Source organism: Ceratosolen solmsi, unplaced genomic scaffold, assembly GCF_000503995.2.
Source record: "Ceratosolen solmsi marchali unplaced genomic scaffold, CerSol_1.0 scaffold56, whole genome shotgun sequence".
NCBI classification, from domain to species: domain Eukaryota; kingdom Metazoa; phylum Arthropoda; class Insecta; order Hymenoptera; family Agaonidae; genus Ceratosolen; species Ceratosolen solmsi.
Window position 1 is genome coordinate 3298002 of NW_011948425.1, and position 25345 is coordinate 3323346.

At 34.3% G+C, this 25345-nt stretch overlaps 2 protein-coding genes across 5 annotated transcripts in view; both read left to right on the forward strand.

Moving 5' to 3' along the window:
• The first annotated feature begins 777 nt into the window (after positions 1-777).
• On the forward strand, positions 778-21868 carry AkhR (Adipokinetic hormone receptor). 2 transcript variants are annotated; one of them, XM_011500323.1, is made up of 9 exons: positions 778-886; positions 10087-10342; positions 12769-12917; positions 13610-13715; positions 14935-15142; positions 15994-16117; positions 16282-16414; positions 21238-21414; positions 21820-21868. In XM_011500323.1, the coding sequence occupies exons 2-9, from the start codon at positions 10100-10102 to the stop codon at positions 21820-21822; spliced, it is 1143 nt and encodes a 380-aa protein (XP_011498625.1). In that variant the 5' UTR covers positions 778-886; positions 10087-10099; the 3' UTR covers positions 21823-21868. The 2 variants fall into 2 exon arrangements, with proteins under 2 accessions (XP_011498625.1, XP_011498624.1); XM_011500322.1 differs by lacking the exons at positions 778-886; positions 10087-10342 and having other exon boundaries at positions 12756-12917; positions 21225-21414.
• A 26-nt stretch (positions 21869-21894) lies between these two features.
• The window catches only part of Tsp (Thrombospondin), a 23849-nt gene continuing 20398 nt past the window's right edge, over positions 21895-25345 (forward strand). The window contains exons 1-2 of one of the 3 annotated variants that reach the window (XM_011500325.1): positions 21896-22172; positions 24840-24938. In XM_011500325.1, the coding sequence (XP_011498627.1) occupies positions 24863-24938 (76 nt within the window). In that variant the 5' untranslated portion in view covers positions 21896-22172; positions 24840-24862. Of the gene's footprint in view, positions 22173-24072; positions 24154-24839; positions 24939-25345 lie in introns of those variants that run through there. The other 2 variants (XM_011500324.1, XM_011500327.1) reach the window with 2 other exon arrangements.

The window sequence follows — 25345 nt, forward strand, 5'->3', positions numbered from 1 at the left end:
GATTTCACAATACGTAGTTCATATTCCATGGATAACATTTAATATTAAGGAATAGTTTTCGTTCTCCAATATAGTAGTTAAATAGTTATCTTGAAAGTTTAATTTCCTTTCGGTGCTTATGTCGCTACTATTATTCATTACGAGCGATAGTAGTTATTTATAATAATAATAATAATAAAAATAATAATTCTTATTGTTATTACGAATTATGCAGATTGTTGATATTGAGAGACAGACAGAGAGAGACAGACAGAGAGAGAGAGAGACAGAGAGAGAGAGAGAGAGAGAGAGAGAGAGAGAGAGAGTGGTGGTCGCAAGCAATTGTTTTACATTCTGGACCGATGAAATCATGTGGGCTCGGCGGCCGATCGGACAGACAAGGCATTAGCCGATTAAACGGCAGATTGGACGAGCGCGAAGACGAGGAGCGCCGATGGATTACAGTGGCCTTATCGTAAGCAGCTTCCCGCGATATTACCTCCTGACGAATAAATCCGCGCGCGGGCGCGCGCTCTCGCCCGTGTTGCTTGCTCTCCTCTCTGTCCGCGGGCGTAATTGCGCGTCGATGTTCGCAGACAGTGGCAGCGCGTATCAGCGCCGGCCTGACCCTTGACCGGGTGCGCGGCTCGAGACTCCGAATGGAGGATCGAGTCCGGGGCCTCGGCGAATCCGCAGTCGCTTCTCGTCCTCGCGAGCCGTCGTCGCCAGCGCCAACGCCTCCTTCCGCGAGGCGCGACCAGCAGCGAAGCCGCGACTCCTCGGGGCGAGGCCTCCGTAACGGGCCGATGCACGACATGCGGTTATGACGTTCTCCAGGGCCGGAAGTGAGGAGCTCGAGTTGCCGCCAAACGTGGGCACGAGGTCACGGGAGCTCGACCTGGCCTAGGTAAGATCGTTAATCGATTGTCGTCGGGGACGCTGTGTGGCCCTTGTACGTAATTCGCGTAGCCCATTTCTTTCCTTATGGAATGGATCTTTGGGTGGACGGGGCGATCGGGTGCGCGTACTTACTCAGCTGGAAAATCCATTTCCACCGGGGATTTCCGATGGGCGTTTGGTGTTGTAGCCAGTCTTGGGATAATGTCGCATTGCCCGATAAAAAGTTTTTTTCTTTCCTTTCTATCATAAGACATTTATAATTGTCAATGCTTCCTCAAAAGCATCCGCACGATGTTTATAGTCAATGTGCTTGTAAGTGACGGAGCAGAATATCATCGCGCACGCACTGTTTCTCTCTCTCTCTCTCTCTCTCTCTCTCTCTCTCTTCATCTTCTTTATCATCTTCTTTCATCGTTTTCCACGCTTCTGGCCAGCGAGGTGATTGAATAGGAAATATGAACCGTAAGATACTCGTAAATATCTGAACGGTCTAATTGACATAATGTAAATGGCCAAAACGGTCATTGGCGATTTGTAGCGATCGAATGAAAAATCTATTGACTTAGTGGATGTGCCCTGCACACGTCGTTTTTATCAAAAAATGTTAACGCCTTACGTAATTATCATTGTTCTCGATCGAGCATCGTTTTCAAGAATGTTGGATGAATCGATGATTGACGTTTGCTTATTAATTTTACATTTACTATTTTGGGCGACGTGTTTCTTATAGTTTATATGTGGCGCGTTTGTGTTGGTATTGTATTATATAAGTTTTGTCTTGAAATTATGTAAGTTTTGAGCGTAACCAAGAGTTTTCGACTAACATTTTTACAAAGTCTCGTTCGTAATAATTTTTCGAAACCAAAAGACAAAGACAAAAATTGAAAAACCAAAATTGACAGAAAACAAAATATAATGAAAGATAAAATGCATTTTATTAAGTTTATTATGAATTTATCGTATTGATTTTATAAATTGCTCTTCCTCCTTGCATATATTCAATGAATAATGCCGTACAATAAAAATGTTCTAGTCGCTTGCAATAGTTGCATAAATGCTCGGCTGAATTTATGCTTTGATATTGGTATAACAAAAATCTTTCCTCCGCTCATCATCGCCCCGACACATGCGCGCATTAGAAAAAAAGAAAAGAAATGAAAAAGTAGGACGGAATGCCAGCAGAACGAGGCATGAAAAAAAAAAAAAACAATCAGAAATTTATAATGCGATCGTTCTGCGAATACATTCTTAGATTATAAAAGTGAGAATAAAAATGCACACAAACACTGTCACGTGCATCCTTTGCCGATTAGGGAAGTCGACTTTTGTCTGCAACTCGCGTCATTTGTTAAGCGGAATGGCGGGTAAGATGGTATCGTGTCGTCCAATGATTCCCGACACTAACAAGACGCGATGTGGACGTTCGATATTTATTTCTAAATAAATAATACGCGATTATCCTTAGAAGCAGGGAGAAACGAGGCTCGGACCTTTACCTACTAATCGATACATTCCTTAATCAAAGTTTTCGTAGACGCGTGCAGTCCAGCACGGAACCGGCGCACCTTATCTTAAATAAATTAATAACGTGGAAAAATAATCGGCTTACGACAAGTAAAATACATAATGGTTATTGCGCCGGATAAATAATTGCAATTATGCAATTAATTTCAGACGAAGATTTCGAAAAATGATGACCGATACTTATGTCAAGACTGTATATGACAAGAGTGAAATAGATGGAGTAATTTAATAATAAGCGCTTAATAAGTTCCGAGCGAATGGAAATTGATTGTATTTTGATTAAATTTGATTAAAAAAAAAAAAAAAAAAAAAAAACAGTCGGCAGTGAAAGAGAATTGATAATTATTAAAAGACAGATTCTTTAAATGTAGTTTTTATTGTAATTGTTTAATTACATATTTATTTCGCCGTTACTGCGTTTTGTGTTTAATAATTTTAAAATTATTAATTTATCGCGAATAATATAAAAACAATGCTATTGTTGCAAGATAACTACTGTATTCATCTAACAGAATCTAAGGAGATTAGCTTAAAAGATAGAATTTGTACCTTCGTATTAGCAAATTTTCTCGTGGTAATTATCATTCTATAATAATAATAATAATAAAGTATCATGTCATTGATTTAGAATAAATATTCAGTATTGTGAAATATTTTTCTGTTGCTTTGTGGTGCATGAAGTAATTATGACTTTGCTCGCATTTTTAAATGTACGATTTAGCATTAAGAGCTTATTTATTTATAAAATTTTTCCTCAAACAATAGCAATCGATATTACAAGTATTACTTCGTAACTATAAACTATTCAATAAATATTATAATTGACTGACGTATAACCGAACATTAATGTTAACACATAACATATAAAAGCCTGGTGTGTCTTAAGCCAAATAAAGCACTCTCTCTCTCTCTCTCTCTCTCTCTCTTTCGTAGGATTATATATTATAAAAAGCAATTTAACCCACACCTGCAATACGTACGACTGTGAATTTTAATTTACCAAAAAAAAAAAAAAAAAAAAAAAAAAAAAAAAAAAAAAAAAAAGAAAAGAAAAGAAAGAAGAATACTTTGTTTCACTCGATTTACATGAGTACTCGCAATAAATTGAACTTTAGTAGACGAAACATATAATACCGTTGTTTTTGTATCTCATTTTCCTCTCTGCCCCTCTCGTCTTCGATCTCTTTGGCCCTCGTGCTAGTTTTATGATAACATAAATAACATTTCAATTAATTTTGAAAAATATATGACCTATATTTCGTCAGTTGTCTACTAACACCGATACGACAGACTCGCGAGATATTTAACACTTTAATATTACGCGTAATAATAAATTTCCGTGCAATAATTTAAAAAACATGCATACTCTATTGCATTATAATAATGCATAAAGCTAGGATTAATATTATATTTGTAAGTGTAATTACGATAGTTATAATCAGTATCGATAATTTACAATTCATGATAGTGTATTTAACACTTATACAAAGAATGTGTGAGTACTCTTCATCAAACAAAAGAATAAGAACTGAATCATCGTACAGTTAAGAAATTTCCTTCCAATATCTTCAACAATTTGACCTTCTCTAATATGTATAAAAGTACACGTACAGACGCGCGCGCACACACAAAATGCGTGATTTAATGAATGCATTAGTAAAATTTGTCGAGGTTCGTAGTACTTTTTAAGCCTTTTACATAATAGTCGAATAAAACTTGCGTGATTATAAATCATATATCTTTAACTATAACATAATTTAAGTAGATGTATTTTGTGTGTGTGTGTGTGTGTGTGTGTTTGTGTTTGTGTGCGCGTGTGTGAGTGTGCGCGTGCGTGTGTGTGTGTATATATATATATATATATATATATATATATATATATATATATATATATATATATATTTATTTAGAGTACAAATCTTCATTTTATGTTCAGATATCATGTAGTCGATGCTATATTGGTATGTTTATCTTAACGGTTATGTATAGACATTGAAATATAAAAATCAATCTAACAAATACAAACTTCAAACATATAAAAGCAATGTTTTATGTCGTTGTTTCTTAGTTATATCGATAGTTTATTGATTGTTTAGAAAGCTTACATATAGTTAATACTGAATATATAATTATTTGACACTACGTACTTTTTATTGTGATAAATAAGTATGCACGTGGAATGTTCGTAAAAAAATTTCGCTAGCGATTCACGTGAAACTTTCATATGCATTCTTTACTAAAAATTTTCTAGTTTTCTCCGCGTAATCTCTATAATAATTGGATACTTAAGCTTAATTTTGTATTGAGGTAATTCCATCATTTTTCTACTGCTGCCAGTTTGATAAGCAATAAAAAAGGACAATTATTCATAACGTAATTAGACAAACACATTTAAAAAATTGTACATTTACAAATAATTAATTACTCCACCTGTACCGTATACTTTGGAATATCGAAATATTTTTTTATAATTTATTCAATTTCTCAAGAATAAAAATATTTTTCAGTTTTATGAGCTAAATGTGCTTACATTCGCTTTGTCATTTCATTGATCAATTAAATTAATCACTTTCTTTTGCTATTTTATTAAAATAACGATTATTTCGTATAAAATTAGATTATTATGATGCAATTACAATAAAATGAGATTATAATTTTTGTTATATTAGTAAACAGTATTATGCTTAATAACATTAAGTCTTTTTTTATTTAGATTTTCTATATTGTCTCATTTGGAATCATTCGGTCGATCTAAATTCTTATAAAAGAATAATTATGATGTACTTTTAGAGATATTTTATGCAACAAAAATACTTAAAAAAAAAAAAAAAAAAAAAAAATATTAGAATAAATATTAACATTGAATTCATTTGTTTTCACAATTACATTAAATATTAAAAATCTTAGTTTTGACATAATATTGCTTTTATTATTTGTTGCCATTGACGAATATGAAAAGAATACACGTTATTTATATTTTTTACAGCGGTTTTATGAAGAAACGAAATATTTTTTACTCTAAAATTATTAAATTTAATGACAGTCAGAACGATTTTTTGTTAAACAAAAGTCAAAATTATAATATTAAAAAAGCAATTATATTTTCATTAGTAATATCTTTATATTAGATTATGTAAATAAAAAAAATATCAATATATGACTGTTCTAGAGAAAGAAATTTATATATATATATACTATTCTTATAATTTTATCGTTATTAAAAATGATGTAGTTTAGAAGCTATTTGTTTTATATAAATTTTAAGTACTATATTTCTTAAAGATATATATCTTTAAAATACCATTTTATAAGTTAGGGAAGAACGAGATTTATGGGAGATATAAGTAGGAAATAGAAATTAATTGGATATGAGAAGAGAGAAAATGAGTGAATTAGATACAAAAAGAGCGATAGCTGGAGAGAGAGAGAGAGAGAGAGAGAGATATATAGATAGATAGACAGATAGAGAGAGAGAGAGAGAGAGAGAGAGAGAGAGAGAGAGATGATGATGATGATGAACCTATTAGTGTGAAGGAGAGTTTAGTAAAAGCAGGAAGTTTACGAATGTCACGTGTGAATTTTATTTGGTTGTGATCTATTGATGTGAGTGTCGTTTGGACGTGTAGTGCCCTAAGAAGGAACAAACCGACTGATGGAATCATTTCGTCTTCTATTATTAGCTTAAAATTTAATGGAATGCCCTCGCGAAATAAATTGCGAGTGACATTTATGTATCCACTTAGTACTTTAATAGTTTACTCTCGTTTCCGTATTTATATTAAATATCATTTCGTATTCGCTTACTTGGCACAATAAACATTACACTACATTTTCTTTCCTATTGAGTTTGACTTAATGATTCATCCACGTGTTTATCCAGACGCACATATTATCGTTAATTGGTTTCGCATGGATTTATGGTCCATTATTACTGAAATAGGTTTATCGTGAATTGGTCCTGGCACGCGTACAACTAGACGCGAGGAACTTTTCTCTCAGGCTCCAATCAATCTGTTCGACGCCTCAATAATCAGCCCACGTCATTTACGATCGTAACTCGTGACAATTAAGGCACAGCATCTCTTAACACCCCTAGAGATCCTTAAATTTCCCGGGCAGCGACAGTGGAGACCGATTGATCCTTGGCGCAGGTCGAAAACGGTGAAAAAACGGGGTCCTGGTCCAATAGCTACCGCGGCTTCTCTTCCCTCTTGAGGGAGCGCTCAGGGCGAATGGAAAAATCCAGGGGAAAAATCCGACGAGGGGTGGTGAGATCGAGACGTTAGTATGCGCGCGTGTCGCGGGGGGACAAGGACGCGCGCACGCAGCGTCGCTCGTCCGATGGCGAGGAGCCGACCTGCGCAATCGTCCTCGGCCCCGGCGACTCGATGGCAATCGCGCGTCCCGCAGTGTAAGGGTCGCCCGTCCCCACGAGCGGATCACCTCGAGGCTCCGGCGAAGGCTATGTCCACGTTAATTGCCGACGGCGATTAACGGGTGGCGCCGCTAATCCCCCGCTCACCGGATTAATGAGGACTATCGGGCGCGACGTCGACGCGAGCTTTGGCTTCCCCGTGATGTGGCACGAGCGCACTGGGCCGACCTGGACGACTCGGGCCCCGAGTCAGGCAATCGTTCGTCCCCTTTGATCGCGTCGTTTCGCGTCTCTTGTTCGGAATTTTTAGTAAGGGTGCCATAAGCTTGTGGCGCTTGTCCCCGTGAAGATTCTTTTCAAGGTATGATTCTTACCTCACTGACGACGCCATTTATCTTTCAAAATCAGCTTTTACTTCTGGTGCAAATAGTTTTAACGAACGATCGATTATTTTCTCTTATTAGCCAGCGGCGTTAATTCTCAGCAATTTGATTCCGTTCGTTAAATGTACGAGACGATGATTCAGGTGCCATTTATTAGGATCAGTTTTTGTTTTTCACGATCCTTTATCATGATTAGCCGCGCATTAGTAGTTGTAATAGTAAAAGGGCACATAATTTTCATATCGCCTACTCATAATAATATAAATGATAACATTTTTAATAGACTACTGTTGTCCATATATGGGTACTATAAGTTTTTAAATACAAAGCGATATTATCAATTTTATTTTCGTAATTACTTTCGTATTATTGTTCGTTATATTGTTCATTATATTCGTTGTTTTTAACTAAATATTCCAACACTTATGACATTGCATTTACGTGTTTAATGATATTTTAAGGAAATCGTTTATCTTAATCAGCATGGGAAAACATCTGTTCTCAAGAGTCAATTGATATTATCTATACTAGTAGTTTAAATTACATTTTTGTACAATTTTACAATTACAATGCAGTGTACATGATTAAAAGCAGCACCTGTGTGGAGTTTTAGTCTTTTTGTATTGTATCATTCGATCGATCGATCTAGGCTGATTTTTGTTTTTGTTTTTGTTAAAATAAAAACAGATTGTTGATCATTTTTTTTTTGTTTTTCATAGTTTTTCATAGTTTAAATTATGCCAAGTATGGCATCGCACGGTATTAATATATATATATATATATATATATATATATATTTATTTGTTTATTTAATAAAATTAATACGTGCATAAAAAAGCATTACATTTATAATAAATATTTATGTTTTTATCTATTTTCTGTGCTTAATTATGTGCTTCATCGGGCAGCTTTAACAAACGGAAATAATTATAACATATCAAGCAGTAATTACTGACAGCATATAACTATATTGAAGGAGTTTTTATATTTCACACTTTGCTTTACATAATTACAGAATTACACTTTTTTTACATTATTAATCTTATGACATAATATAGTATAATAATATTTGTAAATTATTGAGATTATTTTTAACTCAAATTTTATATAAAATATTATTAAATTTTAGAGTCGTAAGAGTATTAAAAGCTATTGGTTTAAAGAATAAATCTTATATGACAGTTTTTCTCCAAGTCGTTTAATTCAAAAGTTTTATAATATTAGCCTTTAATAAAAACCTTACAATACTACATACATTCATATGAAAAATATTAAGATGGATCTGATAATATTCAGAACACTTGATAAATTTTCTTCTTATACGTGAATAATTACAGCCATTTTCATTATGATAAATTTAATATTTTCATTGAAATATGTAACAGTAATAAGTTTTCAGAGATACTTGATACAGAATGTTGCGTTGAGTGTATGAATTGAGATTATTAAATTGAAGTTAACGAGATAGATTTATCCAGTATATTTTCTATAAATAATTAGATACATTTATTTACTTATATATTTTTAATTGCATCGTTTAAAGTTAAAGTTTTCTAAACGAGGCTATGTGAAATTATTTTATTCATTATCTTTTTTTATTATTACTATCTTTACATAATTGGTGAAAGTAACGAAGCATTTTAAAATTATATTATTGACGTTTTAATTAATTTGTAATAAAATATTAAATAAATATAAATAATTTATCAGACATTTCGATTACAGTTTATGTATCATGGGAAATATAAGCATTAATTTTTAATTAAATTTCAGCCGTGCAAATATCAATAATAAATAAGATAATTTAATCATTGATTATACATTTTTGTTATTTTTATATATCGAAAAACAAATGAATTAATGTTTAATATATATAAAGTCTTAAAGGTTTACATTTATTCGGAATTTTTTCTACGTCCTTTTTTTTTTTCTTCTACTGTTTTTATGAAATATATGATTTGGGAAATTTTAGAGTAACTTTGACAATCAATGTTATATTCATTACGAATATATTCAAATTTATTATCAATTTTTGAAATTAATTAATTAATTAATGAAAATCCAATAGTAAATTAATTTTTATTCGAAGCACATTTTTCAGCATTGCGTTTTTTTTTTCATTGATCTATTCATTTTTTTTTTTTTTTTTTTAATACTTCTTTTAATATTAAATAATGTAAGTTGAAGCAGCAGTGGAGATTATTGTGTTTTTATTCTTTAATGTTCCACTTAAAACGCGATGATTTTTTGAACTTTGATCTCTAGAAAATTTATTATTTACTTAAAAGAAAAATTCTGGAAATCAGATTTCTGCGATTCTTTGATTAAATATGACCTCTTTGCCTAGAGAAAATGGATAAACTTTTCCTCTCCCTTGTATTTGTTATTGTTTTTATTATCTATCTTTTTAATTTTTTTTTTTTTTCGTAATTTGATAGTTCGTCAATATCGAATGAAGTAGCCCATTGTACAATAAATGTAATATTGCACGAATTATTTTTAATATTACAATACTAAGTTCCATGTTCTCTCAGCTCTAAACGACAACGCGTCTATAACATTCGAGTCAATATATTTTCAACTTCTTATCGTATCTGTCGGGCGTGTGTGCCTGGGTTCTTCAATATGTATAAGACACGCGAGTTTTTATACGAATAACGAGCATTGAGTAATAATCAACGGCGCTACATACAACAGTACTTAACAAGTCCTTACGGCACAATACTCGATATTTACGCTTTAACAATGTCCACGTTCGCCCACCTCCCCCCCCCCTGAATGAATAATTTTGTTTAAATGTCACTAGCAAATCATCCTGAAAAAGAACTCGCCATTTTTAAGTAATCGCGAAGAATTCTTTGAATTTCTCGAGCAATGCATTAACGCAGTAGGGGCAAAATTTTGCTAAGCAGCGTGACGTTGCAGAGCCCGAGGTAGGATGTCACCGAGGGTCCTCTCAACGATGAACGCGACGTCGGCTCCGATGAACTACGAGGATCTATCGCTCGACATGCGCTTCAACGACGGCCACGTCGTCAGCATCGTCACCTACAGCGTCCTTCTGATCGTCTCGGCGATCGGCAACATCACCGTCCTCGCGCTACTCTTGCGTCGTCGCGGCAACGCCGCTCGCACAAGGATCAACACGATGCTCATACACCTGGCGATCGCCGACCTTTTGGTGAGTAGCTTTTCAGCCGATTCGCCCGCTCGTCGCCGAAGCAATTTGCACCACGAGCCTTCGTCAATTACTCCACCTTTGTCATTGTGATGCAGTGGCGAAGGTAAGCGAGCGCTTGGCTGCCGACAAAAGCCTAAACTCGATATGTCTCGATCGGTTGGAGTAGTGCTGTCTTGTGCGTACGTCGACAGCCAAATATGTGACTTATTTATAAATAATTTATGAAAATATTGGATGAAATGACATTCGTTCTTTCTCAAGTTTTTATCTAATTGCGGCTAAATGTTTATCGTAATTTGATGCAAAATCATATCGAGTGGGATATGAGATCGGCATTAATGGCTTGAGATGACACAACAGCTAATCGCACCACCCTGAAACTTATTTTAATTTTCCAATTAATAATTGGCATTGCAGATTGCGTATTATAATAAGTCTGATGTTTATTCAATAATGATGGCCTATAACTTTGTTTATAAAATCGAACGATCGTTTTTTTTTCTTTCTTTTTTTTTAGTCGGATTAAGCTTGGACTTTGCGCTGCGATTATAATACGAGAGTAATGTAATTTGAATAAATTAATACTAACGCCTTGGTTGAGAGATGGAATGATGTTGCCAGTGAATATGTAAGATTGGCAAATTCCCGGGAAATGTCTTTGTTGCTTATTATATGTAACGAAAGTGAAATCCGTTCGGCAGATGATCTACTGTCGTTACTTATGCACCTTAAAACGAAGAATTTCGTATGTTTTTTTTTTTCGCCTTGTTCGTGATATTGAAAGATTGAAATTGTACATTTAGAGACTCGAAGGGTACGATGTCATTGTGAAATAAGAGAGAGGATATGTGCCTAAGATATGAAATATTTGGAAATAAAAGTAATCAAAGAGGGGCAAATCAAGAGTTGTATCGTCTGTATTAAAGTATAAAAGCAATCTAAATCATCAACAGGATCGAGCATATAAATGATCCAGTGAATCTACTGGGTGTCAGGTGAACCACATTCCTAATAAATTAGAAAGAGTAGGAAGTTACCGAGAAAGATAAAACTTATGCAGGAATCGTCTGTATCGAAAAAACTCTTAAAAAATTTCTATTAAAATCATTATTATAATAGTATGATTGTGTAATAAACATATTGTGTAATATACAGCACAAATAAGATAATTATACGCTTTAAAATTTATAAGAAGCATTATAAGAATGTTACGAGATTAATTTTTTAAATAAATTAAGCACAAGAACGCGAATCGAACTTCCAACGACGATATATTAAAGTATTTAACGTCTTGAATTTCTTATATAAGAAAGAAAAATTTGCAAAAAAAAAAATGTAGCGAAATATATTTATTTACAATATTTGTCGTCTTATCTTTGATTTACAGATAGAAAACCATAAATTTTATTTAATATTCTAGCATTATTGACTTTTATTAAAAAATCAATGTTTCTCTATATGACTTTACTTTATGCTTTTATATATATAATATATTGTACTTTTCATATTATACTTGCACATTACAAAATTAACTTTACTTCAAAGAATATATTTCTTAACTTATCATTAAATGTAATTTAAAATACATTCTTACGTTCACTATTAATATATAATTCATTTCATTCTTAATGATAATTGGAGCATTTATGCCGTACAATTTTCACAAATTCCTACCCTCGTAATCGGGAGAAATATTTGCAAAATATGTACAACTTAATATTATATTTGATGAAGCATAAATTATACAATATTAAATAGAATATAAAAATCATTCGTGTCCTTTTATTAAAATAAATTAAAGTTAAATTATTTCATCCGTCCCTTTTATTTTTGGTAATGTTATATTAAATAAAAATTAGCGTATTAAATTTGTTTGTCAAAATTATAATCCCATAAATATTACAAATATTACAGTTTAACACATATGGCTCGAGGATTTATTTTAAACTACAATTTTAATGTATTCGATTTTTTTTTTTTTGTTTTTTTTTTTTGTCTAAACATTCGAGGCAAATAAATATTTATTTCCACGGATAATGAGAGAATAATATCATTGCCTATGTCGAGTTAAATATACGATGTCACACCATATGCGTGCGCGTGCGCGTGCGCGTGTGTTTCTTTTAAATTTTAAGACAAGCATTTAAAAATGCACGTCTTAATCGTTGGGGGAAACAGTTAAAACATCCGAGGAGAGCTTAATCGTTTCTTAATCGCTGACTTAACCTATCGCATTATTTAAATTTCAATTATCGATGAATCGCGCTAGTTTGAGAATCATAGGTAACTGGTGTAGTCATCTTATTACGCCAATAAATAATCATTTGATGATTTATCGATGAAGTAATTGGAATAAAGAATTATGTCGAATAAACAGAGATGTTTTACATTAAATAAGTATGCGTGGCCTTGTGTGTGTGTTTCAGGTAACGTTCTTGATGATGCCTTTGGAGATCGGATGGTCCGTTACTGTGTCGTGGAAGGGCGGCGACGTGATGTGCAGGATAATGTCCTTCTTTAGAGTGTTCGGCCTCTACTTGTCCTCGTTCATTCTAATCTGTATCAGCGTCGACAGGTGCTTTGAAAATATTTAATAAGCATGTCATGGAGAGAGAAGGAATTTTTATAGAGAATAATTGAAGCCCCGAACGAATAAATCACTCTCGAAGCTTACAAGTCATTTTAAAGAGAAGAAATGCTTTTATATATGTCGAGAGATAGCTTTTACAACAAATGTCAGGAAAAGTTCGTATTCTCCAAAAGAGAATATATGTACATTCTTATAAATTACAATTTTAATTGATGTTAAGATAATTTGTTCAACTTATCATGAGAACATTATACATACAAAGTTCATGTTTATTACACGTATTATGTCATGAAATGGCCTCAAACTGTTAATTTATGTTGGGGAGCAACAATTTTTCAACCAAATCTCATCCAAGAATATTATGTTTAACGAAAATTATCTGCAAGTAGATAATAATCGTTCATATTAATGTGTATTCCTATTAAATACTATTATTTTAGTATTATATTAGTGTATGAAAACGTGATTGAAAAAGACATTACGTCAGATCTTACGAATATTTTTTGGTATATCGACGTAAAAAATGAAGTCTTAATCAATTTTAATCAAATTACGTTGTTGGAGTAATTTCTGCATCTTAGTGAACAACTCATTCAAACTTTGCAATTTTCAGGCACAATAAGCATAATATAGTTTTAACGCACGAACTTGACATTAAAGAAATATTCTCCTTTTAGATATCACGCAGTCCTGCGGCCATTACAAATGATCGATATAGATCGTAGAGGTCGATTTATGATCGCTGGTTCGTGGATATGTTCAGCGCTTTGTTCAGCACCTCAGGTAACATTTTAAAATTAATCGATTAACGTATGCAGATAAATAAAAAAAAATCGACAAATTTCTTCATTTTTTAATTTACTCTAATTTGTTGTTCAAATAATATAAAAGAAAAAAAGAATCGAATTTACATCTGAATAAATTTCTATATTGTTATTATTATTCGTTTGTGACTATTTAATTATAATAAATAAGTTAAAAATTTCTTTAACAAATTATAATTATGCAAATTTATTGTAGTGAAGCGTTAAATTAAAGTAAAGAATAAATATTCTCTTGGTCATTCAATGGTTTGGAGTGGAAATTTGTATTAAAAATACCGTTGAAAAATGCTTGTGTCTTGATCGTGGCATTATTTTAATTATATCCGCAATCATTTAAGAATGTTAAATAATTTTAACATTTTAACAGGGTTTTAATTAAATTTTTTAATAAATTGATTGAGTTACTGATTAAAAATTAATATTAAATTATAAGAAAGGAAAGGTGAGTCGGAGCTTTCGTTAAGCTATTTCGTTCTCGTTAAAACGAATTATACGTATACTGAAATTATTACTATATTTAGGCTTTTTAATATTTACATCAATACTATTACATACGTCTATTATATATTTATAAAAAATTGTAATCTATTACAATTTAAAATGGCTTTGTATTATTTTCTCAATATTATTTCGGCTTTATCATTCTATTTTTAAAGTACATACATGTGTCGTACAGACCTACACGTGCCGTTAAGTAACAGTTTTCTTTTCTCAAAATCCTTAATTTCTTTTCTCTCTATCTCTCTCTCTCTCTCTCTCTTTTTTTTTTTTTTTTTTTTTTTTTTTTTTTTTTTTTTTTTTCTAGACATTTAGAACGGAATGTCTCGTCAATGGTTTTATCAAGGTTATTTTTAATTATGAAAAAAATTCATGCTTAAACGTATCGCGACACACTAACGAATGGTCATTCTCTCTTTCTAATTAACAATACGATTTATTTCTTGTAGATTGCAAAATTTTGTCTATTCTACGAATGTTATTATTAATTTGTTTAGTTTGAAAACTACTTTTAAATTACAATTGAAAGAGAATACAATTGAATTTTTGTAAAAAATTGACGATAGCAGCATTTACTACATAATTAATAATAGCGTTGAGATTTATCTTGCGAACAGACTCGTGATTATCTCGTATAATTATTAAAACGGAAATAAAAATACAAAATAGATGAATTGCAGATGGTAGTGTTTCACGTGCAAACGCATCCACACGTTAGATGGTACGAGCAGTGCGTCACTTTTAATACGTTTCCGACATGTACTCACGAGCTCACTTATTCACTATTCGGAATGGTCGTGATGTACTTGTTCCCTCTTATTGTCATTATTTACACCTACACCAGTATTCTCGCCGAAATGTACAGAAGGTCCAAGGACACCACTACTGGTGAGTAAGCTCGGATTTATATATTTTATGGTTTAATAATATCTAATAAATGAGCTTGTGGTCGTGCAATATATATATATATATATATATATATATATATATATATATACCCATAGAGCAGTGACGTTTATATGAAATATGACGTATTATTAAGTAAGGTATTGCTTGATATTTAATGTCGACCCAAGTGAGTAGCAAACAATGTACTATAATTACTATAAATAATTTCTTTTGATAATGCATTGAAATTTTTTACTATAAACAAAAGCTATAAATTATTATATGAATTAGGTCGTATTAACATAACGTAGAGATGCGCTAAAATTATATTACATTGTATGGAGTGGACGTAACAAATCTGTTTAAAAGCTTACAAACGAATATGCATTTATGATTCAATGATAATAGATTGTGCTGAATAATTTAATTATAATTTATCATTGTAAAAGGAGAAAAAGTGATTGTATGGTTATTGTAATTATATTCTATACAATTCATTATACATTATACGTATGTAAATATGTATATTACTCAAATTCCTCGAGGAATCATTATGTTAATAAGGTCTCTGTATTATTATAATTCTATAACAATTAATGTTCACGCTACTTTCGTTGTATGGAATTTTTCTTGTTGGAGCATTTAATAATTTATATTTATATTAAAAATTTATATTTAAAAATGTATACATAAATCATTCAATAAGTTTTAATGCGAATAAATGAATAAATAAATTAATTTTCGACATTTTAAGTATTAAATTCGAGAGCCTTTATGATAATAGGCGAAAAGCATGAAAATGAGATCTCAATGCCCATATATTGAAGTACATTATTTTTTAAATCGCGCAGATCGGATAAGACGATCGTCGCTAGGATTTCTGGGACGTGCGAGGGTCAGAACATTAAAAATGACAATAATCATCGTTTTAGTGTTTTTCATCTGCTGGACACCGTATTACGTTATGAGTTTATGGTAAGTATCGGTACGTCTATTTTATTTTACCCGAGAAGTCCCACTTTCTCCCACTTAAATCGCCCAGTGAAATTTTAACGATATATGTTAATTCCAAACAATATTTAATCGTCACACGAATAAAGCAGTGGAAATCATCTTTCATTTGTTTTTCCGTGTAATAGGTACTGGATCGATCGCGTCACAGCAAAGAAAGTCGATCTACGTATACAAAGAGGCTTATTTATATTTGCCTGCACGAATTCTTGTATGAACCCGATTGTTTACGGCGCTTTTAACATTCGCAAAGGCCACAAGGTAAGCCAATCTATTCATCCAAGCGACAAAGAATTTTATGCTTTCATCATGATTATTATGATTTATCCACGGCGTGAAATGGATAGTTGGAATGCACGAAGAATAAGAATTTTAAAGTGGCTTCGACGTTCTTTGACATTTTTCAAATTACAATAGTTAAAGTGCCGTTATCGTGATATTTATCACTTATCGAGTGAAGAGTAAATTGAAATGAAAATCGTTAATTAAATCAAATAAAAAAAGAAAATGCAAAGCAATTATTCATTTAGCTTATGACGTTACCATGGAATGTAGTTAATAAGCATAATGAATGAGGCGCGGTTACGATTAAGCCAACGTAATGAAAATATTGACAAACGCTAAATTGTATATCGAAAATGGCTGGGGTAGGGGGTAGGGATAAATTCACGGGCGAAGGAAAAACGTGCTAGTGCTTTTCCACGTGAACGCAAGAGGAGAGATAAATCATTTAGTCGTATAAGCAAATGATGATGCGCATATCCTAAGACTCTATTCTATAAACTAATCGGCTTAAACTAACAAACTAGCGCAGCGCAGCAGTTAATGCCATTTGAATGAACAGAGCAAGGGAAATGAAAATACGCACAGTAAGAGCAGATTTCTGTTACTTTGCTTGTAGACACCGGCACGAGCGCCCACCACTCAAACACGAGTTACTCCACTGTCTCTCTCAATTAGACTTCTCGCCTGACGATGTCGAGATAAAACAAACGTACACGCGCACATTTTCATGGCTCCGATACGAGCGAACACTCGATCGGGGACTACTTTATGCTAGGGGAGAGAGTATTTTATCTTTCCTACGTGTGTATAAGTAAATGGCCGAGATCGTGTTAACGATTTACTCGTGCTTGGTAGTATAAATGTTGTAAATGTTTGTGAATAATTTAGATACGTTGCGAGAGCAACGCAGGGGGATTCGCATCCAAAGAAATTGAAGTTCGAGCATTACTGCTGATATTATTGTAAGCTTACTTGATTAAGCAGTTCCTTCGACATGCTCGATTTATTTATTTATTTATTTACATTGTTTGTTTGTTTGTTTGTTTGTTTGTTTTTTGTGCGAGTCGGAAAAAAAGCAATTGAACCACTGACGTAATAATGCTCACCGTTCGACCTTACGACTTTTAACTTTCGCCGCTCTCTATTGTTATTGAGTCGAAAGTTTAATGAAGTATGTCGATTGTAAGCCCTTCGTCTGCTGTCTTTGTAGCATAATATTTTAATAGCTTCATTTCATTTCACGTAGACAGTACTTAGTTTAAGTAATTTAATGTACTTTCGTGCAACTTTAATCGAACAACTTGCTAATCTAATAAAAAAAAAAAAAAAAAAGAATAAAAAAAGAGAAAAAAAAGAAAAAAAAAAGAAAAAAAAGAAAAAAAAAGAAAAAAAAAAGAAAAAAAACCGACCCGATTAGTGAACTAAGCATTAATCTAGAAATTATATTATTAAAAGCAAATTTGTTAATGAAGTAGAACGATCAATAAGTTATATTATACGTTTCAATTTATCGATTGAAAAAAAAAAAAAAAAAAAAAGAAAAAAAAATTGGACGAACGATGATGAGGCCAATTTTATTCGCAAATGTTTTTTACGAATGTATGAAAAAAATTATATATACAAACACTTAATACTTTCAATAAGTAAAATCAAAATTACTGCCCAAGACAAAATTTATATGCTCATAATGAAAAATACATTACTCTAGATAATTTAGTATCTTGGAAAAAATTAATTAATCAAAATAGATGTGTGTACTTTTATTTTTTATTTTTATATACATCAACATGCATAAATTTAGTGGAAAAAAAAAGAAATTATTCTCATCTCTTTTAAGGATAATTGAAATGCCTAGAGTTTATCGCTTTATATTTTTTTCTCGCCCTTACTATTATTATTTAACTATAAACTCGATAAATTATTATAACTAATCAATATGAATGAAGTTTTAAAATCAATTAAATTGATTTAAATTATATGTTGGACGTTTGTCTAGTTAATAGATAAATATTGTTATTATGTATATGAGCGATATAAAAGCAAATGTCGTAGAAAATATTATTTAAACAAATTGAAAATTGTAAAGTTGTCATTCTGTTTTATCGTGTCTGTCGTTGAAATATTCGAATAAATATTAGTGAAATAATGTATTTAACATAATTGAGATAAAGTAAATGGATTAAAAATTTCCTAAATAATTAGACATTCATAATTAAAATTTTAAAATATTCAAAACAATTATAATGTTTTTTGTAAATAGTTGAAAAACTACAATATTTATCGTTCTCAATATTACAATATTTATAGCTCCCATTCTATTACAATAATTCTCGTTAATATAACAATCATTTTAATAATTATTGTCTTGTAGTTGGTATGATAATTTTCAATTACTATTAAAATTTATGCAACCAATTGGAGTTGTACACTCATAATTTTATGCTAACAAATTTGTTGAATGATATGAAAGGAAAAATATCATTATCACTTGTAAAACATACACGATCGGCTGAACATTCATTTCATTAGAGGAACAAATATTTTTCATTTTCCAAACAGTCGATAAAAATCAGTCGATAAAAAACAGCTACGAGTAATACTTACAATTATTTTTATTTTTATTTTTATTTTTATTTTTATTTTTATTTCTACGTTAATTATTAGTGTCGCATATACGAGAGTGAAAATAGCATTTCAGATCTATATCGACGTCTAGATCTATTTCCTTAGAAAAACTTATTTTTATTTTCATACATATATTAATTACGTATATATATTAATTGCCTTTAGTTTATCTATTTACAAAAATTACCCATAATAATTGTAATAAAAGAGATTTAAAATAATAAACGACATATATCGTTCATACAGTGCATACATTTTCCCTTGGGTAGCTTTCAGAAAAATGTAAAAAGCACCCGCGACGATTCATAAAATTCATAAAAGGACAGCTTAAAGCGACATTTAATTTAAGCATGAGAACATGTAATAAGTGTGCACTTGTTGCAGCCATATATAGTCAGCAAACTATAATCCGATGATCTCTCTAGTCCATCATACCTTCACATCCAGCCTCATTTTATTTAGCATTGTCAGTGGGTCCAGCTATGCACTTGCTAATGTACGCCAGCACCTCGGGAATTATTCTGTCGCATAGAGAAATGCGTGTTTGGCTCGTATAATCAACATTATTAGATTCTCTCTCCTGCCATTGTTTATTATAGTCATTAAAAATCTTTATTCTCTGCAATGCCTTAATTTCTTTCGTCTTCTCCTCTGTGTAATAATCGGTAAGCCAACATCATGGAAATACTTGATATGTTACTATTTTTATTCATTGTTTTACTTGACATATTTTTGTAAATTTTTCTTTTTATTTTCCTTAAATAATTTATCAATCTAATTTATTTGAAATAATGATTATTTTAATATCAATTTTTGTTATTAATGTCACATTTTAACTTGAAATTACATATGATAAAACAAAAAGTAAATTGTGAGCGATGGAGTAAAAATTCTTTTCGGGCGTCTTGTCGTCTTAATTTTGTCTTGGTGGTGAGAATAAGTTGATGGATTGGCCTGAAAAGAGTGGATTGGCTTTCTTGGGAGTCGGTTACTTGGACTTTCCATCTCACGCTGCTTTTTCATCGCGTCGTCTTCTACATGAATCCCCGCTTCTTTCTCGTTGACGATTTTGCCTGCGCATATGGCCGAGGCTTAGATAACATATGCGAGTGCACTAACACTGAATACGCTGAACGAGTGTTAACAATCAAATTTTTATTAAAGTTACTCTACCATCCGTGAAAATAACTTTATCAAAAATAGAATTTTATTAAAAATTACGTGTATATATTAAATCAGATTCTTTGAAAATATTATTTTCACTTAATATATAATATTTAGGATTTAACTCTATTTCAAATCTTACAATTTTTTAATATCTAATTGATCAACAGCGTTTTACATTGTACACGTTTTACAAAGTAAAGTTAGAAGATATATATATATATATATTGCTTAAAGGGGTCGAATGGAATTTATATACAAACAATTGTAGGTTAAAAGTAAAGAAAATTTTTTTTATTATTTAGTAAAATTTATTAATTATCATCGTTTTTATCGCTATTTTTGTATTATTATATCTATTTATACAAGCAATTCTTTCTTTTACTTTAAGATGTCCAGTCTTTCTAGGAAGAACGTTGATTTTATTTTTAAGACCATTTCATAAAAAATATACGTGCAAATTTTTTTTTACCTTACCTTTGTGGGCATAAAGTTTGAAAATCTTCGATTGAACTTTAACGACATGTTTGCGATTAAAATACACTATATTATAAATTATTTAAACATTTGGTATCATTGATTGCAAACGTAAAATATTATGGTAAGTATGTAATATGGTTACAATCCAATTTTCTATAAAATATAATAGAGTTGGAAAATTTTTATTTTTTTTATTTTTTTGTATTTTTTCTTTTTTTCTTTGTTTTTTACATTTTATTCACGAATGTTGAAAGAGGGTAATAATCGTCCAATGTATTATATTGGTTAGAAGAGTCATCCGTAGAAAATATCCGAGAATAGAGTTTCTATTTTTTCCGTGAAATCCTCGAGATTAAGCAACTCGATCCTCTGCGAACGAAAGCATAGTTACGCGCGCAATGTGATACGTGAGTGTACGTAGGCTCGCGATAGAAGCAAAAGAGAGAAAGAGGCAGTCATGAATAGAAGGAGAAACTTGTGTTTAGCGTGTACTTAGCAACCCCAACAACCAAATCAGCTCTTGTCTGCAGGACGTATTGGCGTCCCAGAAGATTGCGAACCGCTCGAGCAAGGATTCGGCCAACGAAATGGCAGATCGCGTCAGCTTGCACCGGAGTTCGCCGAGGTCCAGTGGACGGCTGCCCGTCCAGACGGAAATCAACCTCGTGCCCGCTGGGAAATCAACGCCCTCGAGGAGTCGAGCACTAGTGAGTTCACAGCCAGTGTACCATTCAATTGCTCGTACAAATTAAATTTCTAAGCGCACACGAGCTTTGCATTAAGCTAAAGTTGAAATCGTCCGTGACTCTAGGATTATTTGTCCCAACGTTCCGAAACTTTAATCAAATTAAATAAATTATCCGTTTGAGACATTTTAAAATTTGTCTATATTCACGACATTATTATTATTATTATTATTATTATTATTATTATTAGTATTATTATTATTATTAGTATTATTATTATTATTAGTATTATTATTATTATTATCATCATCATCATCATCATCATCATATCAAACACGAACGTTTCTCAATTTGTAAAATAAGTTTTACATAAGCGATTTAACTTGCACGTTAACGTTCTAATGTTCTAATGTTTATCTCTTTCAGTAAAAATCAAGAATTGATGTCACCGATTCATAAGAAGAATTAATGTTGGGGAAAAAAAACATAAAAAAATGTTTTGTATATCACTAAGCTGTCACGACTATAGTAAAGTTAATTAATAATGGCGATAAACGTAAATTTGTCTGTTCGTTGCGATCGCACGTAATCCTATATAACGCGTTCATCCTTTATAAATACACTGAATTTTAACTAATTGATACTTGCGAATGTATTTCACATTTAACTTTACAGCAATCCATAAATACAAAAATGTACTCGATAACTATGGACGATATATCGACGCAATTAGTCGCGAAAGGAATGTCAATGTTTCATCGCTAATGTGCCCATACCAGGTAAGATGGATTTTCAAAACAAATGTCATAACGAATTATCGTCGTAAAAGATGCTCCCGGGCGACGACGAGGATTAAATAACGCCTTAACGAGTCGTTTGTCAATCGCTTGTCCGATCTCAGACTTCTTTTTTGTTTTTTTTTTGTTTTTTTTTTGTTGTTTTTTTGTGTTTTTTTTTGTTTTTTTTTTGTTTTTTTTTGTTTTTTTTGAAGCAGCAACTTTTTTCAACATATTACTTTCAACATGCGCAACATATGTTCTGAGAATGATAAAAGGCATCATCCGGACGAGTGTGCCCGGGACTACTCGTCCATGAGCGATTGCGCGCCCGCGTCCACGTTCCGGCAGAGGCGGAAACTCCAGCCTTAATCATTCAATCATCTTCCAGCTTGTTCACGTGGAGTCGGACGCGAATCGCATTGACCGGCCAGCAATAATTCCAAAAGCGAGCGAGTGAGCGAGCGTCGTTAAAAGTAACGGAGCGACATTGCGCAAGGAGCCGCGGCTCGAAACGAGCGATGGGCGTATGATAATACGAGCGCGCGTAGTCGGCGAAAAAAGAAAAAGAAAAAAACAGCGCGCACGGCCTACTGAGAGCCGACCGTCGCTTTCTCCCGCGCTTGGCTTAGAGCGCACGCAGAAGGAGAGAGAAAGAGCGGATGAATCGGAGCTGGAAATCGGCAGCGGTCGTTTCGTAGGTGGGACGACTTCCCACGCGGGCGGCTGCAACCGTTGCAGTGCCACTCGATCGTCACAAGGTCGTTGGCGCGTGGCGGGGAGTCGCGTGTGGAACGCGCCGCGCCTCGATACCTCTGGGATGCCTGTTTGTCCCTTTTTCCTCTCTCGACTTTTTCCGATGGGGACTGTCGCGAACTCCCCGGCTCTCTAAAATTGACATCCATTGATATCCTATGGTTCTAGATCGGGGCCGGGCGCCGAGCTCCCGGACCTTTTCTCTCTCTCTCTCTCCCACGTGGCATCTCCCAAAGACATGATACTGCCGTTAAGGAGTATCGGTAGCTTATTGGCGCCGCGCGCTCGAATACATGCTTAGCCTACGCTTTTTTTATCCTCGACTCTGCCCGTTACAACCCAACGGCATTGTCCATTGGCATAACGTTACACGCCCGTTTTATCGACGAAATGTATGCCCGGTCGAAGTATCCGACAATCGTACAGTTTCATGTCTTCCTGCTCGCGCACTACGACTATTACAGCTGTACTCGATGAACGTATGACGCTCTACGCGAGAGACCCACGAACGCGCGATTTACAAAGTCCGGCATGCCGGCCCACTCCGGCCTCCCACGACTCGGCCAAACAAACAAACACGCATCCAATGCCGAGTGATCGCGATGGATTATGGGCGACTATGGACGTATTATTAATGGAGGTAGGATTTACTGGCCCGGAGAATCCAGCTGCTAGTACGAGTGTGAATTGGTGAATGATGACCAATTGGTCGAAACGCGCTGTGCCCATAGCCGTGCATTCGGGATGAAGAAGGAGCTCGATGAGAATAATGGAGGGGGAGGGAGCCTGTGTGCAGGTGGAATTCGAATGGCGCCGGGACACGCGTTCGAGGGCTTCCGGAAATTCCACGACTTCCGTGAAATCCGGGACACTCGCTGGCGCGCCGCCGTTAATAGTAGCGACGTCAGCGAGCGGCACCGGCGCCCTCGCGGGGTTGCGCGACGACGAGGAGGATGTCCCCCCTGGACTCGCCGCGGGAAGGGAAAAGAAGCGCGTGGGCGCCGTATAAAGTGCGCCGAGGCTGTGGTGCGCGCTCCAGTGAGTCGTGCGTGCGCAGGGGCGAGACGCAGCTCCCGTCATCCTCGTTCGTGGTCGACGCGCGCGCGCACGCGTAGCACCTGATTCATCCGTCCTCAGGAGCATCGTCTTATTACTTGCTTACCGATTAGAGCGAGGGGTGCGCGCGCCCTCAAACGTTCTACGACCCTCGGTGCAGCTGAATTCTAAGGTGCGTGTCCGACCTGGACATCTCCCTTCGTACGGTCCTTTCCTCCTGGATCCCTCCTCCACGCATTTTCCCTACTTGTCATCGTGTTTTTTACGAAGTCGTCGCACTGAACACGGGTGATCAGTCTTCTTATTCCCGGTGCTCGACTCGACCTTCTGCCAAGTGTTTCGTCTTGTCGTTGGCGCGGGTGCACCTGATTCTTTCGCTTTGCGCGTTTCGCCACGATCGTGACTCACGTACGGGTGATTTGGTTTTAACTAGTGCGTTCGTCCTTGCGACTGCGGCCTAGAAACGCGTAGAGCGTAACTTTCGCTCGAGCCGATTATTGTTCGACCTAGGCGCGTTTAATTCCAGTTTGGAGTTTCATTGTGGTGTAAAGCGAAAAAATCAGGTGCCTCGGCTTATCGATCCTCTTGTACATTTATATAAATGTATACCGTTACGTACGTACGCACGCGCGCGCGCACGTAATCATATTTAGTTAGGATTCGTCCCCCAACCCATCTCATATCATAATCAATCCCAATCCACCTCCACCGCCATCGCCATCGCCACCGTCACCACCACCGCCAGCATCACCACCATCACCACCACCACGACCACCACCACCACTTCCCAAAGTGCAAGGCGATCCCGACGACGAGAATACCAATAAAAGCCATAGTTTATATTTTCGGTTGTTTAAGATCAGCGGGCCACATTCATCAAGATGCGAGGCGTCGCGACGCTCCTGTTCTGCGTGGTGCTCGTCACTATTTCTAGCTCGAGCCTCGCGCCCGACGAGGGTAAGTCTGCTTATATTTACTTTTTTTCTCATTTCTCTTACTCGCTGGCGCACGAAAAACTATTTTCTAATTTTCTATATTTATCCAGCGTCGACTTCGACGATGCCTTGCCTTCGCTTCGACACGCACGCATCATAATAACGAAAGCACGTGCGCGCGCGAGCCCAACGGGAATAGATTTCAAATTGAACGCGCTGTAATTCGCGCGCGCCCAAATACGCATGCGCGTGTTTGGTTTCTCGCTGTTTGGGCGACGACGCGACTGTTTGCATCGTCGTTTGCTTTTTTTTCTTTCATCGCGTATCTCGAGTCCGTACGGATATAGGCGATCGAGGTGTAGCACACAAGTGTTACTACATTACTGTAAACACTGGTGGCCGGATGGGGCGATGGTTGGATGGGTGGTT

Coding starts and splice junctions, on each gene's coding strand:
- AkhR (XM_011500323.1), top strand. CDS start 10,100: ATGTCACCGAGGGTCCTCTCAACGATGAACGCGACGTCGGCTCCGATG. Junction 10,343..12,768: donor TGGCGATCGCCGACCTTTTG/GTGAGTAGCTTT, acceptor TGTGTGTTTCAG/GTAACGTTCTTGATGATGCC. Junction 12,918..13,609: donor ATCTGTATCAGCGTCGACAG/GTGCTTTGAAAA, acceptor TTCTCCTTTTAG/ATATCACGCAGTCCTGCGGC.